This window comes from Eschrichtius robustus, chromosome 4 (assembly GCF_028021215.1).
Source record: "Eschrichtius robustus isolate mEscRob2 chromosome 4, mEscRob2.pri, whole genome shotgun sequence".
Lineage (NCBI taxonomy): Eukaryota > Metazoa > Chordata > Mammalia > Artiodactyla > Eschrichtiidae > Eschrichtius > Eschrichtius robustus.
In genome coordinates this window covers 63,122,951-63,141,884 of record NC_090827.1, presented here as the reverse complement: position 1 = coordinate 63,141,884, position 18,934 = coordinate 63,122,951, and the positions used below count along the sequence as shown (strand labels likewise).

The 18,934-nt window shown below is 38.1% G+C and overlaps 1 protein-coding gene across 1 annotated transcript in view; it reads right to left on the bottom strand.

Moving 5' to 3' along the window:
* Positions 1-18,934, bottom strand: part of ADAMTS3 (ADAM metallopeptidase with thrombospondin type 1 motif 3) — a 284,361-nt gene that overhangs the window by 70,269 nt on the left and 195,158 nt on the right. The window contains exon 5 of the mRNA XM_068542844.1: positions 2,748-2,947. Coding sequence (XP_068398945.1) covers positions 2,748-2,947 — 200 coding nt within the window. The remainder of the gene's footprint in view (positions 1-2,747; positions 2,948-18,934) is intronic.

Below are 18,934 nucleotides of genomic sequence, written 5' to 3'. Positions count from 1 at the left end.
CTTATTTAATTGATCAGTTTGAGATAGGGCATGTTCATCTCAGTGTTGTAGCTCTAACAGTCTACAATAGGGCAATGGCGGGCGGGGAGGAAAGAAAGAGATTCAGTTTTCTATCTGTCATGCTTAAAGCTCTCTACCTGTCCTATAAAGGAAACCTGAAATTATCCAGTCAGATAGAGATGGGGGGTTGTGAGTAAGATTGTCTAATTTAGAACAAGGTTTCTAAACCTTAGCACTGTTGACGTTTTAGACTGGATAATTCATGTTCCTTTATTGTGTCGGGCTGCCCTTGTGTTGAACATGGTTTAGCAGCATCCCTGGCGTCTCCTACCAGTGGCAGGAGCATCCCTTCCCAGTTACGACAACCAAAAATGTCTCCAAACATTGCCAAATACCCCTGATGGAAGGGGCTGGGACAAAGTGCTCTCCGCTGAGAATCACTGATGTAGAATAAGAAAAATCTTTGTGGCTGTAAATTTAAGTCATGTGCAATTCAGCTCTTATAAATAATAAAACTATTTATTCTCCATCTGTCTGTTCACCATGTCTATCTTTCAGTTGGCTCTAAACTTGGGAAGGGAAGAGGGGACTGTTATTATTATCTCCTCAAGACCTCTACCTACATTAATTACTTCAGATGCAATGAACTTACTAAGTCTGAAAAATTATTTTCTCTTTTCCAGTTCCATTCTCTGATGCTCAATTAGCTTTAGAATAATTTCTAGTATTTGAGCCAGAGACTCAGCCTATTACTTAACCTATTTAATGGTATTAAAAACAAAAGTCCTTTTTCGATGGTTATAAAACCAAAACCTCAGCACTTTGGTTATTCCTTGACACCTAAGCTTACTGTCTGGTGAATATGCTATATTCATTTCTACTTTCTTGTCAATGGAGTCTACCTAGAAAACCTTTACAATTCCATGTGCCCTTTAAAAAACTAAAGAAAACAAATGAAAAAAACCCCGAAAACAAAGCCCTAAAGACTCAATTTAACCTCCGGCTTCCTGATGAATTAGAGAATTAGTGAACATCTTTGTACAGTCTTTCAATTTTGTGAATACAGAAACTAAACCCCAGGAAGGGATATGACTATCTAAGGTCACGAAGTCAACCAGGAACAGAGCTACAGGTAACGCCTCTGCCTCCTCTAAGTCCCAAGTTGATACTCTCAACACTTCACAACTTGATGACTGTTGCTCTCTCTAGAGTCTTGAAGAATTTATAATGCAGTGCCTCCTGATATATCTTAACAATAGCATGCCTTTTATCGCTCAACCTTTGCATTTTTTTGCATCTTTTCTTATCCTTGACTAAATTATAAGTACTGTGAGGCCAAGGACCATATTGAGTCTCTGCTGCATTACTCCAAGAGCCTCCTGTAGGTCTGAGCACCCCTTAGGGTCTAGGTCTATCCTGATTGACTGCCTCTCTAGTGGCAGGAGAAAGCAGCCCAGCGGCACAATGCATAATACAAGTGAAAACAGCATCTCCACAGGAATTTGTTTTCTGTGTGATAATCAGTCTTCATAATGGGAATTAGTGCCAATGAACAAATAAGAATGTGTCTGAGTTTCTATACTCATTTTCCATTTCACAGAGACATGGTATATGTAGAATTTTACACATTGGCATCTCAATGAACAAAATATATTTTTAATATATTGGCTTCAGTATTAGGATGAATAAACTCATGATAAATAAAACTAATAATTTTTCTTCTATAGTGTAATTGTTGGAAATCTAAGCATGGAAAAAAAGAAGGTAAAATACCCAAAGAATTACATTAAAAGTCAAAAGCTGAAAGAGAGAATAGGCTTAGGTACTAAACTTGCCAGATCAATATAATATGTATTTTATAATTCTAGAAAATAAAACATATAAAATAGAGTATACTACACTCTCAATTATCTTTTAGAAGTAGATGATTTATAGATTATTTCTCCTCAACTGCTCTCTGCCAGTTCACACGGAAAAAAAGAATACCAGTTTGAGGATACTGACTAAATTTCTTCTGGCCAAGGCTAAGTCTAATAAAGAAGACATAAAGAACAAATTTAAAAAGAGTCCTTGGGGCTTCCCTGGTGGCGCAGTGGTTGAGAGTCTGCCTGCCAATGCAGGGGACACGGGTTCGAGCCCTGGTCTGGGAAGATCCCACATGCCACGGAGCAACTAGGCCCGTGAGCCACAACTACTGAGCCTGCGCGTCTGGAGCCTGTGCTCCGCAACGGGAGAGGCCGCGATAGTGAGAGGCCCGCGCACCGCGATGAAGAGTGGCCCCCGCTTGCCGCAACTAGAGAAAGCCCTCGCACAGAAACGAAGACCCAACACAGCCAAAAATAAAATAAATAAATTAAAAATAATAATAATAATAAAATAAAAAGAGTCCTTTATAACTTCCAGGGCAGCACTGTGCCAAGAGCTGACTGTGCTTTGTACATATATTACCTTCAATTGTAATGTTGAAAAACATTACTCTATTCAAAAGCTCTAACAACAAGCATCCACACAGAGTTAGCAGGCCTAAATAATTCCTCATCATCCTGGGATGCAAAATGATGCTGGAAAGAACTATCTTGTATGTTAAATATGTAGATCAATATTTGAATTGAATGCAGTTATGGACACATTTTGGATGTGGGACGCAGTCATGGGAGATGTCACAGGGGTTTCCAAAAGACTCTAGCAAAACAGGGGAAGTGAATTAAAAGATCAAAAAAAAACCTCAAAAAGGAGTCACTACTCACAATGTTCATCAGGGTGAGGAGGTAGTTTTGGACGTGCTCTTTGCCATGGAAACGGACCACAGAGTCATCCACTCCCAGCAGCACCTCGATGTTGTAATCATTTTCTCCCGCGTGTCTGCGTCGCCTCATGGCTTCATTCAGCTGCTGGTCAACGCTGCTGTAAACAGTACCTAGATCATCAAGGCCTTCCAGATCCGATTCTATTAAGAAACAAAAGGAACCCAGGCATTTCAGTTTCCCCAATGGGCCTTCTGGTAACTTCTTACAAAAAAAGATCTTCTTGGGGGCCTATAATTATCATCCATAGTCACCAGGATGTAGCTTTTCAGTTTATTCCTTAAATAATGTGCACATGCATGTGTTCAGATAGACCTCCTATAAATTCAACACAGGACAGCAACACGGAGGGCAAAATAATATTACTGCATAGAAAGCAGTGCCACCAGCCAGACCGACTGTTCCAGGAGGAACAGAGTATTTAGTCTTCCTCCAGCTGTATCCTCAGGGCAGAGCCAAAGGGTGCAGAACATATGCGGGCTAAGTAGCTATTAAATAAACGGAGACTATAAATTTAAAGTTCACAGATTGATAAGTTTACAGTGGTTAAGTTACTTTAATTATGGAGTGTGGAATTTGTATCACATAAATCTAAATTGCTTCTTTTTCAAGTAGCCTTAACTTAAAAATCAAATTATAGCATGGCAACACAACAAATAGCATTTAGTGGTATGATTATCAGTGACCACATATTACTTTATTTCTCATGAGTGTGGTTTTCTAGTGAATGCCGCTAGGCAGACAGTATAGGTCTTCCACATTTGTACTGGCCATCTTCTGGATAGCAGGCCATTTCGATAGCTGTATATCTGAATCCGTGAGATACCAAAGTAAAAAATCAGTCAGAAAATTACCTATAACAGATGAATATAAAAGTATAAACTATTTTATGCTGTGGAAGGAATTTAATTATTTTTACTTTCCAAGCAGATATACATATACATAGATACACACAGAGAGATATACAGATATCTATGTACATACATATCTCTAGATCATCTATCTATCTATCTATCTATCTATCTATCTATCTACCTATCTATCTACCTGCTTGCTATCTATCTACCTGCTATCTATCTATCTATCTATCTATCTATCTATCTATCTATCTGCTATTTATCTATCTACCTATCTATCTACCTATCTATCTATCTACCTGGAGAGAAAGAGAGTGAGAGGCATTCTCAGGTTCTAGTCATCTAGATTATCTAATTACCTAGATTCAGATTACCATAGTTTTGGTGAAGAAAATGCTTTGGTGAATTAAAAAAGAAAATATGTTATTTGAATACTAAAATAAAAGATATTAATCAAAACTGCTGGTACAGAACTGAAAGAATATGCATTCCCATTTCAAATATATAAAACCTGGAAAGGATTTTATTTTACATACTGCTTTGATGACTAAAACAATCACATATCTAAAAACAAGTTTGACAGAACCAATTTTGACTCATGCTTTATATGGAGGCTTATTGAATGTTGTACTGAGGCCTGTAAGCCATTTGAAGCAGTGTCTGGCATTAATGAATAGGCATTTTCCTCTCCATCTTTGTGGTGTTAGTAAAGTTGCAGGGGAAAAAGCAGTGTCTCTTGGTCAAGAAGATTGATGACCAAGCCCTAGCCACATAGGACTAGAAGTAATAGAAGTACAGATCTCACGCATACCCTTTCCACTTTTAAAAAATATAGAGAAACACCAGCACCCTCCCCTACAAGTATGGGCACAGCCTCTGAATATGACTACTCAGGTTTGAAAGCTATACTGTAATTTACTTTGAGCCAAGCCCAAATGCTAGATCATTAACTGGGATTTTTCTGCTCATCAGGGAATCACATTGGCTCTGCAATACGTAAATAACTCTCACCACCATCCACATCAAACAGAAAGCTTTCCTCAAAAGTTGTTTTTAAGAGCTGTAAACCCACACTGAGGGCAAGAGACTACACCTGCAAACAGCTTTACTATTCAACCTCAGTCCCTTCGCACACTTGAGAATGTGAAAGGTTGTGATAGCTAGCGTACAAATAGGAAATTCACACATGAGCTCCCAGTTCTTAAAATGGCTCTTTTTGGCAGAACTGTCAGTGGCAGTACCCAATGGAAATATACTAGAAATGTCATCATGTCATTAAGTCTGATGCATGAATGAAGAAGGCTGAATACTTATTTCAGAAGGACAGTTCATCTTGCTCTAAGATACCTTTGGTTTGGCCTTTGCATCCCTCCTTAAACAGGTGGTTTTTTGGTAAGAGAATCTATGTTTTCATTGCATGAGGAACCTGAGAAGGAAGAAGGACGTCTTTTTCTTTCAACCATTGCTTTTATTCAATCAAGAATACTTCTTACATTTAGGTCTTTAATCCATTTTGAGTTTATTTTTGTGTATGGTGTTAGGGGGTGTTCTAAGTTCATTATTTTACATGTAGCTGTCCAGTTTTCCCAGCACCACTTATTGAAGAGGCTGTCTTTTATCCACTGTATATTCTTGCCTCCTTTATCAAAAGTAAGGTGACCATACGTGCATGGGTTTATCTCTGGACTTTCTATCCTGTTCCATTGATCTATATTTCTGTTTCTGTGCCAGTGTCATACTGTCTTGATTACTGTAGCTTTGTAGTATAGTCTGAAGTCAGGGAGCCTGATTCCTCCAGCTCCGTTTTTCTTTCTCAAAATTGCTTTGGCTATTCGGGGTCTTTTGTGTTTCCATACAAATTGTGAAATTTTTTGTTCTAGTTCTGTGAAAAATGCCATTGGTAGTTCGACAGGGATTACACTGAATCTGTAGATTGCTTTGGGTAGTATAATCATTTTCACAATGTTGATTCTTCCAATCCAAGAACATAGTATATCTCTCCAAAGAAGATATACAGATTGCCAAAAAACACATGAAAGGATGCTCAACATCACTAATCATTAGAGAAATGCAAGTCAAAACTACAATGAGGTATCACCTCACACCAGTCAGAATGGTCATCATCAAAAAATCTACAAACAATAAATGCTGGAGAGGGTGTGAATAAAAGGGAACCCTCTTGCACTGTTGGTGGGAATGTAAATTGATATGCAGAACAGTGGAGAACTATCACTATGGAGAACAGTATGGAGATTCCTTAAAAAACTAAAAATAGAACTACCAGATAACCCAGCAATCCCACTACTGGGTATATACTCTGAGAAAACCATAATTCAAAAAGAGTCATGTACCACAATGCTCATTGCAGCTCTATTTACAATAGCCAGGACATGGAAGCAACCTAAGCATCCATTGACAGATGAATGGATAAAGAAGATGTGGCACATATATACAATGGAATATTACTCAGCCATAAAAAGAAATGAAATTGAGTTATTTTTAGTGAGGTGGATGGACCTAGAGTCTGTCATACAGAGTGAAGTAAGTCAGAAAGAGAAAAACAAATACCGTGTGCTAACACATATATATGGAATATAAAAAAAAAAAATTCTGAAGAACCTAGGGGCAGGACAGGAATAAAGATGTAGACGTAGAGAATGGACTTGAGGACACGGAGAGTGGGAAGGGTAAGCTGGCACGAAGGTAGAGAGTGGCACTGACATATATACACTACCAAATGTAAAATAGCTAGCTAGCAGGAAGCAGCCGCATAGCACAGGGAGATCAGCTCGGTGCTTTGTGACCACCTAGAGGGGTGGGATAGGGAGGGTGGGAGGGAGACGCAAGAGGGAGGAGATATGGGGATATATGTATATGTATAGCTGATTCACTTTGTTATACAGCAGAAACTAACACAACATTGTAAAGCAATTATACTCCAATAAAGATGTTTAAAAAAAAAAAAAAGAATACTTCTGTCCCTATTTCCTCCTGTGCCATACAGTGTTCTTTTCTGTGATTCCTAAAGTGGGCAATGTCAAACTTTTCAAAAAAAGCCAGTGGTTGAATAACTTCTGGCACTTTTTATTTATATACATTCCTATTAATTACAAATAGTTCTGAGGCTGTGAAATATCTTCATTCATAATGAATTTTTCCCCAGTATACATACTTTACGATATAATGATCACAAGCTTTGTAATCAGATATACCTGGCTTCAAATCCTGGCAGTGTCGCATCCTAGAAGTGTGATTTTACTTAAGATGCCTAACCTCTCTGAGTCTCAGTTTTCTCATCTGTAAAATGGGATAATAATACCTACTTTGCAGAGTTGTTGTGATTATATAATTAATGTTAGTAAAAACACTGTATACAGTGCTTAGATATAAGTGCTCAACAAATTGTATTTACTGCTATTACTACTACTATGATGATGATTATGATGCTGCTGCTGATTTCCCACTAAGAGAAGTTTTCTACACCTTTTAAAGCTTCCTACATTTTATTTTATATGTCACATGTCAAATGGTTATAGTTCTTTTAGAATAGAGGTGGAAAAAAATCTGGAATTAATAAAGGAAAATCTGAATTGCTGATAATTTTAGAAACAATGAGGGTAACAATGTCTCATGCAGAGCACAAAGTAGATAAAGCAGAGAAGAATCTGGGATGTTGCTTTCGGTTAAAATTAGGATTAAATCCAATGAGACAAACTTGCTTAGTAGATTAAAAATCTAACATCAGATTGGAAAGAGCTTATAGATGGCACTGATCTTCACTCAGTGCATATTTATTGAGTACCCAACTCAATAAATGGTAGATCCTGAGAAGATTAAGAACTCTTTAGTTGTTAACTCTGGGAACCACATGGTTGTACCAGATTTACATTCAGAACGAACCTGAATTTGTATCATGTAGTCACAAACAATTATATTGGCTTAAATCACTTCCACAAGTTCTACTTTAAACAGACCTAATCAGGGCATTAGAACATGCCTTTTAGTAATAGTTCACACCTTTATAAACCTTCAGAGTTGAAAAGCAGGCACACACTTTGACAAAATGTGTGTAATTCTAATTCTGTGTCTAATTCTACCATTCTCTCTGCTCCCCCATTAGTATAGGAATAAGAACACTTTAAGGTGAATATCATGTTAATCATGTCCAAACACTCCCTATCAGACCTGTTTTCTGCTTTAAGGACTGAGGAATCACAGCGAAGTCAATAGGCAAGTTCAAGAAGTGAAAGCAGAGTGACATTTTGTGTTGGGTGTTGCAAACTATGGATCTCTGTGACACACTGTTGGCATCCTGCTAAGTAAGTGCATTCAAGGTGATCTGAAAGGCTGTGGCTGAGTTGGACAGCAGAGATTGATTGATGTGATAACAGAATTAGCAGGAAAACTGAGCCATCTTAAAATATATCAATCAGGGCTTCCCTGGTGGCGCAGTGGTTGAGAATCTGTCTGCCAATGCAGGGGACGCGGGTTCGAGCCCTGGTCTGGGAGGATCCCACGTGCCGCGGAGCAGCTCGGCCCGTGAGCCACAATTACTGAGCCTGCGCGTCTGGAGCCTGTGCTCCGCAACAAGAGAGGCCGCGATGGTGAGAGGCCCGCGCACCGCGATGAAGAGTGGCCCCCGCTTGCCACAACTAGAGAAAGCCCTCGCACAGAAACGAAGACCCAACATAGCCATACATATATACATACATACATACATAAAAAGAATGTAAGCAGACAAGAATAGCATTTAAAAAAAAAAAAAAATATATATATATATATATATATCAATCAATAAATAAGGCCTTGCAATAAGTATAGTGTGCTACTATTCCCCATGCTTCATTCCAAAAAGCTGATGCTTAGGGTACTTTTCAAGCTTCACAGAAATATCAAAGGCAATCCCCTTAGCACTTAGAGTGAGTTTTATGTTTTTCAAACTATTTGGGAAATGTATGTTTTTGAAACTTACCTTAGAAGTTTCTGATGAGAATTAATTAATATTTTGGAAACATTTTGATTGTACCCTTTTTTGTACCCCGTAGCTTCCCAATGGCTGTAAAGGCACTTTCAGAAAAAGAATGATTTTACTATAAAGCCTGTTTTTACAGAAAATATGAAATGTTTGGGGGCAAACAGGTGACCAATCAAGTCACAGTAAATATATTTTTAGAGTTAAAAGATAGGGGCTTCCCTGGTGGTGCAGTGGTTGAGAATCTGCCTGCTAATGCAGGGGACACGGGTTCGAGCCCTGGTCTGGGAAGACCCCACATGCCACGGAGCAACTGGGCCCGTGAGCCACAATTACTGAGCCTGCGCGTCTGGAGCCTGTGCTCCGCAACAAGAGAGGCCGCGATGGTGAGAGGCCCGCGCACCGCGATGAAGAGTGGCCCCCGCTCGCCGCAACTGGAGAAAGCCCTCGCACAGAAACGAAGACCCAACACAGCCATAAATAAATAAATTATTTAATGAATTAAAAAAAAACAAAAACAAAAAGATAGGATATAGTGTTAAATCAGAATTTTGAACTTACCAAACAGATAAAGTAGAATATAATTTGTTTTGCTAATTATAACACTTGGGCCTAAGTCATTTTCAGGATGGAACATGGCATGTTTACACGCTTAATTACATTTACAGGAAATCTAAGTGTAGATTGGTGAAATCACTTCCCACCCCAGAAAAAATTCCTATGGTTAAAAAATGACAGGAGACAAACTTAAAACTGGAAAGGTACAAGTTCTGATCAAATTCTGAAACTGATACAAATACATTTGGGGTTGGAATACAATCTTAAGCATACTGTGATAGGGAATGTGATAGAAGCATCTACCCTACATCCATTCTTTTACGCCTAAGGAATAGATTGTCAATTCTATGTGAGGTAGAAATAAACCCAGTTAAAAGTCATTCGCAGACTCCCTTGTGACTAAGGACCACACATCTTGGTAGGTGAGCTCCTTTAGTCCTTCACTTAGTATTCCTTCTAGCTGCCTGGACCTTGGACATGATATCAAGAGTTCTTTGAGGTAAGCCTGGATTCAAGGCATGTGCTTAGTTTGGTAGAATAGCTATAAAGAAGGGATCTGACCCCAAGGTACTATGGAGCTGGCAACCCAGCCCTGGAACCGACTTTGTTACAAAGTGCTATGGAGGATAGCACTTCCATCATGTTTAGGCCATGTTTGGGTTTTCTTTTATATGTCACTGAATCTAGTCTTAATAGATATGACATTGACAAAATTTAATTTTATTGTGTAGATTCCCCCTGCTCTCCTACTCCCTTTGGGAATGCAAATTAATTTCATGTTAATAAGAGAATGATAAAGTAAGATTCACTTTACTAAGATGGCCCACAGCAGCTTTCTCTGTAGTGCATCTACTTCAGAAAATGAGGAAAAAAATGTTTTGCAGTAACAATAAACACAGAATGAATCTATATGTAGAAATTTGGCATTCTTCATGAACAGACTCCTGCCGTGAAAATGAAGTGACTGGAATGCCACAGCTGGATTTTCCAATGGTAGGTGGAGATCCTAAGATCAGAGCTAAAAATAGGCATAAAATCCAACACATGTCATCTGTTAAGGTCAGAAACAGAGAGGAGTTAACTTAAGTAATTGTTTTGACCTGTTTGTATCATTGAACAGTGATTTTTCCATGGATATAAATTTATAAATTTAAATAAATTTATAATAAATTTATATAAATTTATAATAAATTTATATAAATTTATAAATTTTAAATAAATCTATGTTGTTGTGATTCCAAAAAGATACAGTAACAGCATCTCCACACATATGGGGGCACCATTCTACCAAGATTAATAAAACGTTTCTTTGAAAAGCAGCTGAATCCTTCACCAACTGGGAAATTCCATAGTGATAGTTCAAAGAACTATATTCAGGCCAATTTATGATGCCAATTTTGAAGTTTCATTAAGTAACTGTTGCTCTTTTTTAAAAAAGACATTACCATTGAATGAATATTAGTCTCCGTGATTTCTTTTCCCCAGTAGTTCTAATTCTAAAGTACACGTTTGCTTTTGTTTTCACTGACTACTTTAAGGGGTAGCATATGGCATTTTTAAATGGAAAACTTCTTACTTTTTAAGTAAAAAAAACAATGTTTTCATGCTTTGAGTTTGGGATCATTAGCAAATGAACAAAATAGAAAGGTCACTTCAATGTCCAATATATAGAAAATCCTGACTTTTATAACAATCTCCTATATGTCAGTTAGAACGTTTTTAGCTGCAAATAAAGAAAACTTTATTTAAAGTGTCTTAAACAATCAGGAAATATATTAATTTGCACTACAAGAGGTCCAGAGGTAGGGTGATTCCTGGGCTAATCTGTTCATCAATAGATCAGGCACACACTTCTTTCCATCTTTTCCATCTTTTCATATCCTGCTTTGTCTTCCGATTCGCTTCTTTGATTATTTCAGAATGGCTGCACCAATTCCAGCATCAGAGCCAGGTACCACAAATTGTATCTTTTTTGCACGTCTTTTTTAAAAGTAGTCAAAAATCTTTCCCAGAAGCCCTCTGGTACATTTAACTACGTGTTTCAGTGGCCTGAACTGAATCACAAGGCCATGTAAAAATCATTCAAAGATAAGAACTGAACTCACACATGCCTTATTCCAATCAGAAGTCAACTTCTGTAACTGAAGCCAGCCTCCTCTGAAGTACATGTTTAGGAAAAGTGTGGGTTCATGAATAGTACGGAGATCCTATTTAAAAAGATGAAGGGGGAAGGCCTTGAAATAAAAGAGGAGGGGGAAATGGAAGCTGCACAGGCAACTCACATTGCTGAATCCTCCTTTATAAGTCCTCCTCTTCCCACATTCCCTAGTAACAGTCTTCCATGGGTCTCTTTTACTCTATCTTAGTTTGCATTCATGCATTTTATGTTTCATTTCTCTTATTGTAATCTGCTTGCCAACGGATCACTTCTGCATTCTTTTGGCCCGGTAATGGCTGTTGACATTCAGTCCTTCGTTCCTATAGTAGTGGATTCATCACTTCTGCTTGCTCAGACCCATTCCAACCGTTTCTGGAATAAATCACTGAAATGTCTGGGTGTGGGCAGGGTTGTCAGACAAAGTACAGTATTCTCTATTCAATTCAAATGTCAGATAAACAACAATTTTTTTTGGTATAAGTATGTCCTGAATATTATCATGGGACCTACCTAATACTAAAAACTTCTTCCATGTTTATCTGAACTTCAAAATTAAACGAGAATCCTGCATTTTTAGTTGCTAAATCTGGCAAATCTAGGTGTGGGGCTTCTGTCTTTCTCCAGGCAGTTCATGTAAGTACAACGATCTACACCCTCCTGCCTTCACTTCCCCACTCCACCCCTGGACACTCAGCTCTAGCAGTGGGCATTGACCCAGGCAGGGCCAAGTACTGTATTCCATTTCCTTGACTCTAGTAATTGGATGGGCAGATGGCCTAACTCATGCCAATGAAACTATGACCTAGGACCGTTTTATTTGGAACTACTAGGGAAGAGAAGTTCTCTCTACTGAGCTTGAAACTGGCAGAATATAACAGTGAAGGTCCTTGGGGAAAGCTTGGGAGAGTTGTTGGTCTAAGGTTAATGCAAGAAGAGGAAAGTGAAGATTATTAATGGAAAGAATAGTTCTGTTCCAGTGATGACTCCAAGCCTCTGAATTCAACCATTCTTTAAACCTTGAATTTTTCGGTTTTGTGAGTCAATAAACAATATTACCACCTGATTTTCTTCTCTTACTGCTTTCGAAAAAAATTCTTGCCGAAGACAGTTTGATGTTAGTTCCTAACAACTGAAAATAAAAGAACCCTGATGAATAAACCCATCTATATCCTTCCTGCTATGGTCATCAATTTTCCTCATTTTCCTTCCCACTCTTTAATAAACAATTCTTGGGCTGTACAGTCCCTTGAAAAGGATGATATATTCTGTTTATATTAAAAATCTCCCAAATTAATTATTTTATTCTCTTTATATCATTTTAAATTTAAGGGCTTTTCTACTAGTGATCTACTTTCTAGTTTGTTTCTTCCATTGCTCTTATTCAGGTAAAATCATAGTTTAATTCTGGAAGATAGTACAGTTTTTAATTTTCAAATTTTACTTCTCTCTACATTTAATAACATTCTAATGAACGTTTCTCCTCCTCTTGACTAAATTATATTCTTTCTTATTTATGGCTTTTGTAGTTCAGCTCTACTAAATCAGAGTAGAGGAAGTGGTCCCTATACCCAATTTACTAGATTACACCCTACTAATCTGACACTGCTAGAAGTTAAAGTTTTCTAAGTAAACTCAACTGCATAAAGGACAGATAGAATTCCATTTCATAGCTGCCAGTTTCAAAGCTCAAGTTACTTCTATCAGTTGCCTCCTATATGCTACTTTATTAAGGGTAAAGGGATTTCTTTACCCAAATTTCCCCAGAAGCTCTACTTTAGCATACTAAATTTTTCTCCAAGGGTATATGGAATGATTTAATAAAAATTTAAACAAGTCCTTACAGCCAAACTATGAATATTAACATTAAGTATTTATTATTTCTGATAAATAATTAAAGAACAGGGCTACTTGACCTGGCACTGTTCTAAGCACTTGGGAGTACAGCAGTGGACAAATCAAATGTGGAGCTTGCCCGTATAGAACTTACATTCCAGTGATAAGAATGATGAAGTAGTGTTTAGAAGAATAAGACAGGATGAGGGGAATAAGAGTGACAAGGTGAAGTGTGCACAATTTTTAGTTAAGATGTTCAAAAGAAGGCAGAAAATGGACAGAGATCTTGTAAAGTAATGGAACGAGCCACATGAATATCAAAGTTATATATGTGTGAGATACATGTAAAATTTTTATACATATATGTAAATCTTTAATTTATATGTATATTGTAGATCTTTCAGAATGAGGTTGTAGAGTATAACACAAAGAAAGTCAGAATAGATTCAGAGTGTGGTAGGCAGACTTTCTAAAATGGCCCCACAAAGATCCCCAGAACTTGTGAATTTGATGAGATATGATTACGTTATATGCACAGTTGAGTTGACCGTGAGACAAAGGTATTATTCAGTTGGCCCTGATCTGACCTCCTGAGCCATTAAAAGCAGAGAGCTTTTGCTGAGAGAAAGAGGGAGGAGAGAAGTTCTGGAATGTGAACCATGAGAATGACATGACTTGCCGTTTCTGGTTTTGAAGACAGACGCAGCCTGTGCAAGGACCAGAGAGAGGTCTTCAGTTGCTGACATTGAACCCTAGTCAGCAGGGAGATGGGGACCTCAGTCCTACAACAGCAAGGACCTAAACTCTGCCAACAACCTGAATGAGCCTGGAAGTGGATTTCTTCTTTCCCAGAGCCTCCAGAGCAGAGTTCAAACTGTCTAGAACCTTGATTTTGGCCTTGTGATACCCTAAGCTTAGAACCCAGTCCAGTGACCTTGGTTTCTGATCTATAAGAACTTCGAGCTAATAAATGAGGGTTGTTTTAAGCCACTAAGTTCTTGGTGTTTGTTATAAGGCAACAAAACAAATACAAAGAAAACAGAGGTCTAGGCCCAGCTTTGCTATGATCCATCTGTATGATTTTGAGAAAGATGTCAAACTTATCTGCACCTCAGTTTCCTTATCTATAAAATAAATAGGCAGTGCTAGAGGATCTTCTTCCTGGCTAAATTTCCATAATTAATAATTGGGCCATAATTTCACTATTTTAGATTATTGAAGTTGCTTATTGTTGTTATGGTTTTTTTTGATCATATATGATTGATCATATGTATAATTGATCTGTTGCTAAGTCCTTGATCAAGGGTACAATTCACAATTTAAATATATTTGTGCATGGAAAAAGGTACTACACTATAAGAGAGCCTATATTATGATATAAAATATTTCATGACAATGTAGAAGTCTAGTAATTTATCACAATAAGAAAAAAATCTTCTCATTCACCTTTAAAGAGGAACCAAGTGTTCATAAAGTCTGGAGGCACAAACAAATATACAGAACATTGTCAAGGACATCTTCAGTCTCTGCTCTGAAAGATAAAATATTATCTATGTTTCCAGATTTTATAGACAACCTATAAAAGGTTGAGTAAAGGTGACATTTAGATTATTTAGCTATTTACACACCCATAACACAGACCAGAATTTTATACTAAGTGATTAAAAATTCACTTTAATGCCTTTTTGTTGTGATGCAGCAAAATTTTACTATGCTACCTCCAATAAATTTTCTTTCAAAATTTAGTTATAAAAATATAAAGTTAAAAATGTGTATTATCATAACATTAAATACTGAAGAAATAGTCATTCAACATGTTATTATCTAAAGTGCTCTGTTCATTTGAATAATACTGATCAAATAGTTTTGGCCTATGTTTAGATGGAAGGTCACTTTTCATAATTATATCTTATGTAGTCAGTATATTTGAGCCATAATAATTACTGCATATTTAAGGCAAATTTACAATAGAACCATATTTGTTACCAAATACTATGAATGGAATAGTACAACTCCTAACCCACAAAAGACATTATCCAAGTTAAATTTAATAACATACCATTTTTGGCATCCGAATAAGATTTTTGAATCATTCCTAGAGTGAATTTCCACTAAAGTCACTTATTTGCTAAAAATAAAACTATTCTTAGCGTAAGGAATAAAATTTGCTGGCGAAAAGAAACTCTGTTATATTAACATTTTTAAAAGTATATGCCCATAATACATCCTTCCAGATAGCACTGATCATGTGGAAGAAAAAAATTGGGGGTATTTTTCTATCTTCCATTTTTTTAACTTATGGAATATAGTTCTAATAGCTATTTAATGCTTTGAATTCTAACATTTCTGTCAGTTTTGACTGACTGATTTTTTCTCATCCCTCTGGGTTGCAATTTCCTGTATCTTTGCATACTTGGTAATTTTGATCAGATGTCTGACATAGTGAATTTTACCTTCTTGGCTGCTGAATATCTTTGTATTCCTATAAAGTTCATGAGCTTTGTTCTTGGATGTGGCTAAGTTACTTAAAAACAGTTTGGTCCTTTCAGGTCTTGTTTTTAAGATGTATTAAGCAGGATCAGAGCGGTGCCCATCTAGAGCTACTCACCACTACTGAGGCAAGACCCCTCTGCACGCTCCATCCAGTGATGGGTGAACCATGAGATACTCCAGTCTGCCTCATGGGAACAAGCACTAAGCCCAGCCCTACGGAAGTGTGGGCACTGTTCCCCTAATCCTCTTGCGTGGTTTTTTTCCCAAGCTTTGCAGTTTCTTCAACTGTATGTGCTGATCACGACTCCACTAAATACTAGAGGGGAACCTCTTCAGATCTTCAGACTTTTACCTCTGTGTAGCTCTCTCTTCCTCCAGACTCAGCCTGTGAACTCTGTCCACCTTCACCTCCCAGACTCTCAGCTCTGGCTTCTCAACTCTGTCAGGCTCAGCTGGGCTTCTCCGTCCCTGAGATTCAGACTAGAAATCCTCCAGGCAGTAAACTGGGGTAATGCTGAGTCTCACTGCATTTGTTTCTCATCTCTTGGGGATCACTATCCTTCATTGCCAGATAGCCAGTGTCTTGCAAACTATTGTTTCATATATTTTGTTCATTTCTGGTTGTTTAAAGCAGGAGGGTAAATCCAGTCTCTGTTATTCCACCTTGGCCAAGAGTAGAAGTTCACTTAATTTGGTTTCGCTAAGAACATATGGTGGGGTTTAGAAACTTGGATTCATAGGCATGTTACTCTGCAACATGACTTAGAATTTTCTAGAGCCACTGAGCTTTCCTTAGTTGACTTTCTATACACATTTAAGTGGACTTATGGAAGCTGGACAGTAGTGAAATGTTCAGTGAACACCCTGATAACACTCTTCTAATGCAAAAATCATACTTTCATGAGATATTACGTCTCCTGGAATATGTCCTTGCAGCGCACAGGGAGAGAAGGGAGAGGAAGCGGAGCAGTATTCAGTAAATCTCAAAACAAAATTCTATTCACCTTTCTCGTAAAACAATATGAGTTTCTTTGTTCACTACAAGCTGGCTGAGCCAAGAGGCATTCACCGTAAATAAGTTTACAGAAAGAAACTGTCTTCCAAGGGTAGCACCTACCCAAATCTGCTTATTACTTAACGCAAACATGTAGCAAGTTCAAAAAATTAAAACCTTAGCAAACGTAGGTATCGCCTTACAGTCCAAAGAACATGACGTTTGACATAGTCACTGAAAATGTTTTGCAGGCTCCCCTGGTGGCGCAGTGGTTCAGAATCTGCCTGTCAATGCAGGGGGCCCGGGTCTGAGCCCTGGTCCCGGGAGATCCCACAGGCCACAGAAAAACTAAGCCCGTGCGCCACTACTACTGAGCCTGCACTCTAGAGCCCGCGAGCCACAACTACTGAGCCCACGTGCCTAGAGCCTGTGCTCTGCAACAAGAGAAGCCACCGCAATGAGAAGCCCGCGCACCGCAACGAAGATCCGCAACTAGAGAGAGCCACGTGCAGCAACAAAGACCCAATGCAGCATAAGTAATAAATAAATAAATACGTTTATATTTAAAAAAAAAAAAAAGAATGAAAAAAGAAAATGTTTTGCACTGAATTTTTTAGAGATTTACAACCTAGGTTTTAAAAAAAACACATTTAGATGATAGAAAATTGGGGGTGAACTTTAGGAAGTCATGTTACAGAAGTGAAGGCAAGAAATAAATTCTGTAAATCAGGTTCATTGTGGGCCATCCCTTACAATCAACAACAAGGGCCACAACAAGCAGGATGAAACCACTCACTCAAAAAAGGAATCATCTTGTGATAAGTGAAAGAAAAGGGACACAAGGACGATTCATTGGTGTACTAGGGTCTGATTGTATCTAAATTCACCTTTCTAGATTTTAAAGATCTTTTTGCAATTTGAGTGCAAGAAATCTAAACATTTATATGTTCAACTCAAAGTGAGGAATGACATATTTGATAGATTAACATAGATGGAGTGAAACCATTAACCACTGAAGTGTCATCAAGGTCAATAAATGCTGAATTTCTTCAAATATCAGATGGGAAATCCAGACTACAGGCAGCAATTCTATTTCTAAGTGAGTGTGCATGGATTTCATCTCGACTTATTCAGTACTTTTAAAGACCTAATAGATTGGTAATATAAGGAGAATTCTCCCAAATGAAAATGTTAGAGTTACTAGAAAAGGCTCCTTACCTCCTTTCCTCGTTCTCCCCCTTCTCTTCCTTCCCCCCCCCTTTCTTTCAGTTCCTTGCTCCCTTCATTCCCTTGTTGCTTTATTTCTTTCCATCTCTTCCTTAATTCCTTCCATCCATCTATTTCCAAACATTTCTTGAGCACTTTTCCAGTATAGAATTTGATCTGGTTTCTAGGAATAAAGCCCAGTTCCTGTCACTGAGGTGGTTACAGCTTAATAGGAAAGAAATATAAACAGATATTTTCATACAAGGTAAGTATGTAACTGAAGAAGAACCAGCTTCCTACCTGGAAGAATCTGGGAGCATTTCAACAGAGGAGGTGACAGCTGCACCGGATTTTGAAAGACACTCAGAAGTTAGACACGTGGAGAGATAGAGAGGGCCATTCTAGGCAAGGACATAGTGTGTGCAGAAGACCTGAACAGTACTGATATCCTGGGAGAACAGACTTTAAAGAGGATGGAGCAAAAAGTAAAGTGAAGATTTGTGCTCACAGGTGTGGTCACTAAGGGAGACTGAAGCAAGATCATGAAGAATCTTACCTATTTTACAGACAGGCTTGGAGCCAGTTTTCTGGGGGCCTGTAATGATCTCTGTATCATGCCTGTTATCCTGGCATAAATACTACTAATGTTTTCTCTCCACTTTCAAATGTGGTCCAGTTTGAACAAATTAAGTGGTTGCCCTACTTAGAGGTCGCTCAGTATAGAGCGTGATTTCTAGAAGGAGAGCTGAATCTACATAATTCTCTTGTTATGTGTGCACTTAGGTTCGATGATAACAGTGAGACTGCAAGAACAGGCCTCCCATGTTCTCGTTGCAGTGATGTGCTTTCCTAGTTGTGGATGCAGGTGTGTGAATCCGGTGATTTGGCAGTCAACATCCATTCCAACTTCCTTGCGTCCTGTACTGCTGCAGAAGCTGAAACTGTGAGCCCCAATGTGCTTGCAGCTAGGCTCCCAGGTGAGCATGGGGTTAAGCCGATTAGAAGCACTCGGGTGAGATTTGAACTCAGAAGTGGCAAATATGGTTGGAGATGCACTGT